This window comes from Otolemur garnettii, unplaced genomic scaffold, assembly GCF_000181295.1.
Source record: "Otolemur garnettii isolate 467f Iridium unplaced genomic scaffold, OtoGar3 scaffold00068, whole genome shotgun sequence".
Taxonomy (NCBI): Eukaryota; Metazoa; Chordata; class Mammalia; order Primates; family Galagidae; genus Otolemur; species Otolemur garnettii.
In genome coordinates, this window is record NW_003852463.1 from 5,926,830 (window position 1) to 5,936,741 (window position 9,912).

At 40.2% G+C, this 9,912-nt stretch overlaps 1 protein-coding gene across 1 annotated transcript in view; it reads right to left on the reverse strand.

Moving 5' to 3' along the window:
• MXD1 (MAX dimerization protein 1) overlaps positions 1-9,912 on the reverse strand; it is a 25,226-nt gene extending 15,314 nt beyond the window's left edge. The window contains exons 1-3 of the mRNA XM_003793439.3: positions 9,582-9,912; positions 8,753-8,852; positions 4,030-4,059 (exon numbers count right to left, since the gene is read on the reverse strand). Of these exons, the coding sequence (XP_003793487.1) occupies positions 4,030-4,059; positions 8,753-8,852; positions 9,582-9,654 (203 nt within the window). The 5' untranslated portion in view covers positions 9,655-9,912. The remainder of the gene's footprint in view (positions 1-4,029; positions 4,060-8,752; positions 8,853-9,581) is intronic.

The window sequence follows — 9,912 nt, forward strand, 5'->3', positions numbered from 1 at the left end:
TTGGTTATGTGAGTTATAAAACATTCATATGATAGAATACTGGGCATTCACTGAAAGTAATACTGGAAAAGGAGATTTAATGACATTGGAAAATGATCATAATACAACTTGAAAAGAAGCTAGAAATTACTACATGATCCTATGTTAGTTAAAAAAAAACCAGAAGTCTAGATAAATATAGAACAAATGTTAGCAGTTGTTAACCTCGGCAAGGCCTATTACACGTAATTTTTATATTCTTTGTGCTTTTTTGAATTTTCCAATTTTATACACTAATCCATATTTTCTTTTCTTTTCTTTTTTTTGAGACAGTCTCACTATGTCACCCTCGGTAGAGTGCCGTGACGTCACAGCTCACAGCACTCTCAAACTCCTGGGCTTAAGCGATTCTCTTGCCTCAGCCTTCCAGGTAGCTTGGACTATAGGCGCCCACCACAACACCCAGCTATTTTTTTGATGCAGTTATCATTGTTGTTTAGCAGGCCCAGGCCAGGCTTGAACCCGCCACCCTTGGTGTATGTGGCCGGCGCCCTACCCACTGTACTACCGGCGCCGCCCTTAAAGTTATTTTCTAAGACAATCAGAAAGATATGTTTCAAATGTCCATTGGCTTTTCTCTGACTGCTAGAATTATAGATGATTTCATTTTTAGCATTATTTTATATATTTCTCGTAATATATTAGTAAAAAAAAAAAAAAAACCCCCCCCCAACAGTCTTTCCTTAAGAAATTAGACCCAGACAATTAGTTAAAATGCAGAAAAACACAGGGCATGTGGCAACTGACAAACCCTCTAGAGTATATTAAACTGAACTCTCCCTCCCATGGCAGGGGCTTAGTATTTATCTAGCTCTGTACTCCCAGCACCCACTACATGGCATCTCAGGGGCTCAAGACCTGTCCTGTAGAGTGGAAAATAACACAGTCACCATTCTAGAAGTCTTTTCTTTCATCTTCCCACCAATGCCAAGATACTCAAAAGTGTTAATATTGAATATGATATGCTCACAGTGAAGTCTTCATAACATAGAGTAACACTGTTTAGAATTTCTAAAGTGCCATAGGAAAGTTTTCTATTTAAGAAAACTAACCAAAGCATAATCAACTCTGCAATATCAAAGAAAAAAAACTCCCATTGTTAGAAGTTCTTCTCCTAAGTTGCCCTTTTTTTTGAGAGCCATTGCAATCTTTTAATGTAATGTTTTATGGTAAAAAACATGGCACAAGTGTATTAGAATTTGCCAGAGTAGGATTCTTTTACACTTGATCTTAGCCACAAGGCTGAGAAGAGATCAGATTGGTGTTCTTTTATAGGATTCAGCTAATAAAACCAGGCAGACTGCAGAGCAATTGTTTGACTGACCTCTAAATCCTAAAGGTCTTAAGCACCTACGCTAATAAGGGAGAAGAGTCCAACAACTTTAACCTTCTCCCCTGGACTACAGCAACCAATGCTCGCTTAAATTAAGTCCTTACAGTCCTTTCCTTCTGTTTACGCGCTCTCGACTACGGAATTATCAAGACCTTAAGAGACCAAATTCCAAAAAAAGAAAAGAAGAAAATTAGATAACTAACCTCTCAACAAGCTAAAGGTGACAGGTCATATGGAAATAAATTGAATTAGAAGCAGTTGAATTGGTAACATCAAATCCAGTTTTCTGGACTCCTGTGCGTCCTTCAATCTTAGCATTTAGTTTATTAACTAGAACTGTCTCTGTGTCTTTCTCATTAGACAAACTACTGCACATTTCTCTGGGATGGGAACCTCCCTGATTTAATACCACAGCATAAACTCAATTAATACCCAGTACCAAGGACAAGTTTTCCAATCAAGGTGAGAAGAAAATAAACATCCTGAGATGCTAAAATAAATGATACAATTGACTTTCTGTGGCGTTCTTGCAGAGGTTGAAAGGCACGAAGCTGTAATAAGTCTCAAAGTCTTTACCTGAAGGGATGAAATTTTAATAACAAAAATAAACAACTGAGAAAGGTAGGGGAGAAGGGAGGGAACTAGAAGACTCTTCAGCAGAAATAGTCCCATTTACCCAGATCACTGCAAAGGCAGGAGGAAGAGACTCTAAGGATGACAAAGAGAAGCCACACCTGACTATCTTTCTACCTTGGGAGGAAATAGTTTTGAGTTTCTTGTTCCTGATATGTGAATCCCTAAAACATAAAGGAAGCGCTGACTTAAAATGTGATCAGTCACAATCATAAAGCAATTAAAAAGGAAGGGATGAGAAGCACATGAGCAGTGAGGTGGTCTCTCTTTCTCTCTCTCACCACACATACACTACATATACCTATGAAACTCTATAGTAAAACTGAATGTTTACCCTCTTCCAAGATTCTACCTGCCTGGTAAAGGTCTGGTCTGCCCCTTCACTGACAAAACAAGCAGGGCACTAAGAAAGCACTCAATTTGGATGGGTAGCCTGCATTTCAAATTGATGGGAAGTCAGAGACCAAAACAAGGCCTGCTCAATGGTTCCAGGCCCTGGCTGCACATGAGAATCACCAGGGGAGTTTTTGAAAAACACTAGTACAGAGTCTCCAGTCAAACCAATTAAATCAGACTGCTAAGGGTGAAGTGTAAGCAAGCATCAGTTTTTTGTTGTTGTTGTTTTGGAAAGCTCCATAAAGAATTATCTTTAATTTTTTTCAGTACTGTAAAAGTAAGTGATTTTGTTTTTGTTTTCTAAGTCGTTACTACAGATAGAAGACAATTTGCTTTAAAATACTCCAAGGAGAGGAGTGGTTTTGATTAATAGAAGATTGGCAAAATGTTGACAATTACTGAAGCTGAGTGATAGATACATAGATATTGTTGACATTATTTACCTTTCAATATTTGAAATTTCCTATAATAAAAAGTTATTTCACAGACTCATCAGTAATATTTGTTCTTTTCCCCACCAAAAAGAAAATATAAGTGGATGTGTATAATGTATGTGATATAAACTTTTTTTAGTACATTAAAATAAAAGCTTTGCAAGTGATCCTAATGTGTAACCAGAGTTGAGAACCACTAGGCTACCTCACTGAAGGAGGAGAAACTGGATTTGGAAAAATAAAGATTTAAATAAGCAGCAAGAGGCAATCAGGGTGACAGAGCTTCCATACAGATTTGTGGCAAGATGGAGCCCAGTGAGGGTGGAGGCCTCCTCTAGTCTCCACTTTCTGCCTTGCATATATTGCTTCAAATTTGAAAACTCTCATTCACAAGTAAACTAACTACAAATACATACACACACGTTACGTTGCACACTATTTAAATTGCACACAAACTTTATAGCCACCCTATATATCTGTGTATACATAATTTAAGACAGCTCTACTGGCTGGGCACAGTGGCTTACTCCTGTAATCCTAGCACTCTGGAAGGCAGAGGTGGGAGGATTGCTTGAGCTCAGGAGTTCAAGACCAGCAAGAGTGAGACCCCTGTCTCTACTAAAAATAGAAAAATTAGCTGGGCGTTGAGGTGGGTGCCTGTAGTCCCAACTTCTCAGGAGACTGAGGAAAGAGGCTCACTTGAACCCAAGAGTTTGAGGTTGCTGTGAGCTATAATGCCATAGCACTCTAGCCTGGGGGAACAGAATAAGAATCTCTCTCTCTCTCTCAAAAAAAAAGCACTAACAATTATATCCAGTAGCATGTAAGAACACTATGTGTGGAAATATTGTCAAGGAGCTAAAGTGCTTTGGTCTGTGGAAGAGTAATATAAAGGCCTTCGTCAGGAGTGATGGGAGTGTAGTCTTTTAGTCTTATAATTGGAAAGTGCTTCATCTACTTCTGTGATTTATGTGCAGTGCTATGTAGAGGACCCTGAGTGAACTTTTAAATCAGGTGCTACCAGCAGTAATAGTCAGAACTTTGGGAGGCTGAGGCAGGAGGAGCGCTTGAGCCGGAGGAGTTCAGGACCACCCTGGGCAACAGAGTTGAGGGGGAGGGGGAAGCAATGAAGTCTCAATGTAATGAACAGAGATCAAAACTCCCCACATTCTACCTTCAAAATCCCCAACTCACCTATTCTTCTCCATTTCATTGTGAGTTGATCTGAAAGAGGAAACAATAAGAACAAGATTATTCTTGTCTTAAAGGATAACTTCAACAATTATTTTAACTTCTCTAAAGTCAGTAGGAGAGAAAATGGAGAAAGGGAGAAAAATTTGCTGGGCTTCACTAAAGAAACTAGTCCATTTGGGGAGTTAGATGAGTTAGATAAATGCAAATATCTAAAATAGAGTTCAAGAAAAAGTGACAAACCAAGAGGCATGCATTCCCTAGTGGAAAAATAATCCATTTTAAGAAAGGAAACAAAAGGGGTCTATTTATACAAAGCGGAAAAACAGCTGCACAGTGAATGTGAATTTGGGTTATATAATACCACAAAGCTTTCTTTAGGCTAAGGGGAGAACAGTGGAGGTGGCACCCCCTCCCCACCCCTGCAATTTTTTCTAGGGGTAGCATACACTAAGATTTTATGCTAAGTTGTCTGACTATAGGATATTGTTTTAAGTGGCAAAATAACCTCCTCCCCAATCTTTCAACTCCCTTAATTATCTTACCACGTACAGCGTCCCCCCAAATGCTACTGTGGAATAGCTAGGAGGGGAGGTATGGCTAGTGATTCTAATCTGATCATAAAGATGACAGGCTAGCTAAAGCAGAAGTCAGGGTGAAATCTGAAGTCCAGCTGTACCACTGGCTAGTACTGGGGAAGAAATAAAATTCGTTACCATCCTGTCACTGGTTAACCCCTCTATAAAATAGAAATTAAAATAATTACCAATTATCTACTAAACAAGTGTGGATTGATGAGGTAGCAACTGTAAAAGTGATTAGAGAGCCTCAGATGAAAGATGTAGTAGATGTGAAATCATACTATTAGTAAGTTTATAGCTCACCTTGAAGACAAGGTACAGTCTAAGACTTTATGGACAGGTTTCCACAACGTTACAAGAAGTCAATCAATGTGAACTCTTAAGTATCCTCCCCATATAAAACCTCCCTAACCAGTTGTAAATAAACTTGAGGAACCTCCCAGTATTATAAAGGAGTTGAATCTTGACCTTCCTTAATGAAAATTCTCTAGAATCCAACCAGCTCAGGAGTTTAATCCCTGGCTCAGATCATAAATTTTGTGGGGCCATAATCAACACTTTGCTGGCCCTCAGAGATAAATTCTCACAGCAATTCTGGAGGAACACTGCCTTGAGAATGCTCAGCCACTCATTTACATGGGGGAGGCACCACCACAAGGATCCCTCACATCAGAGTTGGGGGATGAGGGGAGTAAATGTGTTGAGTGGTGGGAGGGAGTTGCCTTGGAAGGAGAAATTTCCAACCCAGCACTAAAACTTCTCATCCACAAGGCCCTTGGAAGATCAGTTTTTATTTGTGAGGAGAAGCTAATGAGAAAATGAGACAGTACTTACATTTTACGTTTTAAAGAATATTTGTTTTCTAGGTGTGTGGACTTTGAAATTGTTTAACTTAAAAGTTTTAAACTGATTCCCTTGGTTATCCCTCGGCACTCTTCAGTCACATTTTTCTGAAGGTTTACTTCCTTCAATGGCCAGAAGGATATTATAGTTAGTAAGAATCTCGGCTGTACTTCAAACCTTTGCCTTTAAAGCACACGGCATTTTAGTTTTAACTGGGAATAATAAGTTCAAAGTCTGACAGATTTTTTTAAATCCATGAAAGTATATGACAACAGCTGGTCAAGATTTCCCCGTTTAACTGTATACAAAAACTATCGCCAGTAGGTAGAACAGAAGAAAGTGAATAGGTTGAAAAGACAGTAGAAAGTAACAGCATTTTGGGTAACTCTTATCAACAATTTCTGGATTCTTTGGAGAGACAGATAAGCTAATAGATTTATATTAAGTTCTGAATCCCAAAGATAAGCTTTTAAACAAATTCCATAGGAAGCATAATTCTTTCTAAACTTTGAATGGAATTTTAGAAACTACAGATTTTATTTGATTACTTAAGAGTACTGAACACATGGTATCTTTTAAAGGGGTCTTAAACCTAATGGCTAGCGTGTTAACGAAATGCATTTGCTTTAGTGAAACTGAGTTAGTCATTAATAAAAAGCAGGCCTTTCAAAAATGATCAGTTCAGAGATTGTCTGCTACTTCCATTAATAGGTAAACATTTATATTTTTAATTAAAGCATTATAAGAACATAGAGATAACTATGTCAAAACTATTTTCCATGTGGTTATTAAAAGGATTTGATAACTCCATAATTACTGATAAAGGTCAAATTTCACCATTGAAAAATATACTCTAATAAAAAAATAACAAGCCAAACTACAATGTATCTGAGCAATGGGGAAAGTCCTTGTGTTTCAGAAAAACTGTATTGGGCTAGCTATATAGCCATGGTGATATAAAGACTGGGTGGCAAGTCCTGAACTTCCTCTTTCACATGAGTGCCAAAGCCCGCTTTACTAATTTAACAAAACACTTTTAAAAACTCTAAATTTCAATTCTCATAATTGGTAACTAATTCTAAAAATCAATAGGAATGGAAAAAGATTCCATTTTTCCATATTCCAGTAGTTCTCTGGATGATTCCTAAGCAATAGATATTCACAATTTCATTTGTTTTTATTATGGTTGTTTTAAACAAGCACTTAGAGAAACCTGAATGAGATCTGCATTGTTCAGTTCCCAAGACCTTTGATATGTGGCTAAATCTTATTTTGTAGTGTCTAAGGAAAAGTACTCCCCCAGCCTCCACAAGCAAGGAGCATAGCATTTCCACCTGTATGAACAAGAATAAACTGTTATCCAGGGGTTATGTAAACCAGAAGTAATCTCTCTCCTTAGCCCTCACCTCAGCTGAAAATTCTGACCATACATGGCTGTGGAAATAAAGGCTGATTCAAATGAAGGGGTCAAGCTGCTTTCTCTGTTGAGAACACTTTCTCCTCAGGTGAGGGGGCATTCCAAACAAGACACGAAGGAAATGATCACCCTTAAATAAAACCACTTGCTCCTACTTCATGCTTGTTTGGTGCCATCTCCAGGTTTAATCATGGTCTCTCAGAGATCCTTATATCATTGAATTTATTACACTAATTCATTATTAATCAACTATATAAACAACTGTGATATCACGCCCTCCTCAAGGAAAACAAACCCACTAACAGAAGTATTATAGCTTCCCTCCCCCCCCAAAATCAGGATTTGCTGCCATTTTTCAGGAATAATGCTGGTTAATAAAGAGAAGAATTTCTTGGCTTGAAATTCTCAAATATCATTATTTCTCTTTCCTAATCATCTTTTGAGACCAAGCCACTTCTCATCCTCACAATCTTTCCTTTCCTTAGGAAAAAATTAGATATTAAAGTATTAAGCCTTGACTAGCAATATGGACAAGTCCTCTCAAATCATGTCATGAGTGGACAATAATAAGAGTAAAAATTGACTATACTTTTCCAGGAAAATAAAAGACCTCAAAGGTCTTCCAAACAAAATTTTAAAAATTAATACTATAACAAATACAACAAAACTTAATTGCTCTTATACCACTGCATAAAATAAATCAGTATTAACCTCTTTCATAAAGGGCTGTAGTACCCAGCACAAAACTACTGGCTATCATCTTTAGGTAATGCTAAGATGGGAGAACAAGGAAGATACACTAGGTAATTACCAGGTTCATCCTTCACGTGCCTTTTTATTCAAGCGTGGCACAAGAGCTTTGCTCACATCCTGTGGTTCCAACCAACAATGCTAAGGACAATGGGGTGAATTAAGCACAGAAGAGGCAACAAAAACAAGTGAGTACTAGATTTAAGTGGGAACTTTCTAGCTTTTAGAGGTCTGTATTAAGCCACAGAGGTTACCCAAATAGTTACTAGCAGGGAGTTAGTTTATTCATAGAGTGAGGGAGGGTAAGGATTCTAAATCAGTGATGAAAATGTCAAAATGATTTTAATCTATTATCATAAAGGCATAATTGAATGTATCTAATGAAACAGACTTCCTAGTCAGCTAATATTTTAAGAGCAAAGAGGAGAAAAAAGGGCAGTAGCCTCCATGGAATATATATACTAGGAACTATTCATTGGACTTTGTTATGTGATTTCACTGACTACCAACCAAATCTCCAGCTTTTAAGAACTAAAGCATAAGGCAATCTATGAGGCTAGGCTGATATGAAAAGGTTGCAACATATTAATATCTTCATATTATTGAAGAGGTATGTTTAAACTTCAATCCCTCCTCTTTACCCTTACAAATGTGACAAATTAGATCATCAAATAGCAGTATTTAATTTATATGTCAAATATGAAATCCTACTACTATGTGCCAAAGTCAGATACTTTATTTATAAAATCTTCACCATGAAAAGTAAAAGGAATTGATAATGTGTAGCATTTTGGATTACAGAAAACTTGCTCTGAATCTGCAACTTCTGAAGGCAACATATTGTCACTATTGCTAATTTCACTTGAAGCTTCCACAGATTTCCGCACCAAAAGCAAAATTAAATTTTAAAAAGTTCATAAAGAAATGTAAGGCATTTCTATTTTTCTTTTCAGTCCTCTCAACCCAAACGGAAGGGTTGCTTCCTGCAATGGCTTAAGACCATGTGTGCATTACTAAATCATGATCATCACTTAATGTATTTACAAGGCTATAATCACAGGGGCAAGTTATATTCTGCAGTTTGTGTCACCTACAATATGACCTAAAAGAGAGAGAGAAATATTTACCAAATTACCTGCTACTGCTGTTATTCTTCTTGGATTTGTTCCTCCGTTTTAAGGCATCTCTGTCCTTGTTATTGTATGGTAACATGGAGGCATAACCATGTTCAGCTTCTAGAAAACCGGAGGATCTAGTTAATGAATGAGCTCGGAATATTTAATACCCTCTCCCCTACACAATGTTTCCTTTTTCATTCATCTTTTAAAAAATATTGTGGAAATAATTAAATGGAGCTAGGTGGAATTCTGAAAACAATGATTTTTTTTAAAAAATTGTGTGAATACCCTCAGTTCGGAGCAGGTGTAAGGAGGATTCCAGCTGCTCATTGTTGAGAAAGACACAGTAGTGGCTAGGCTCACGGAGCCCGGGTTTCCCATTGGCAACGTCCAGCAGGTTGCTGTGGGTTAAGTGGGACCAGCCTCAGGCGAAGGTGCGGGGCAAACAACGCGAGCTGGGGGGCAGAGGAGGCGATGCTCCTCGGCCAGAAAGTCGGGGGCGCCGGACCCACTTGGGGGCCAGCCCGGACCAGTCCGGGCGCGGTAAACAAGAGATGACTGGCTGAGGGGACCCCGGCACCCGACTCATGAGGGGTTGGGGAAGGGCGGCGCTTGGGACCTCTGGGGACGGCAGCCCCTTCTCCACCCCCATTCATTGCTTTTTGGGGCAGCAGAGGCCTCCCTTCGGACCGCGCGTGGGGAGAGCCGGAGGGGTTGAGAGCGCTCGCGGTCGCGCTCTCCGCCCCTCCAACCACCCCCAGAGCGGCTGGGCTCCCTGGCCTGACGCCGGACCCCTCAGGGCCCCCGGCCCCGACTCGGGCTGGACCCCTCCCCGTCCTCGTGCACCTCTCTCCCGCCGCTCCAGATAGTCAGCCGCCTCCAGCAGCATCTGGATGTTCATCCGAACCGCCGCCGCCATTCTGCACCGGGGGCCGGAGCCACGGGACCAACCCCCACTGCCCACGGGCTCGCCGCCGCTGCCGGACACCCGCGCCCCGCTGTGGACCCCGCGGAGCAGGGCTGAGGGAGCCTCTTTGGCGACCACGCTCGCTGGGAGGGGGAGGGGGCCAGTGAGCTGGGCACCGCTGACACCGTGACAGAACCCGGAGCAGAGCAGCAGCCGCCACCGCCGCGGAGTGTTTATCCCAGACTCACCATCCCCCCGCCCCCAGCCCCT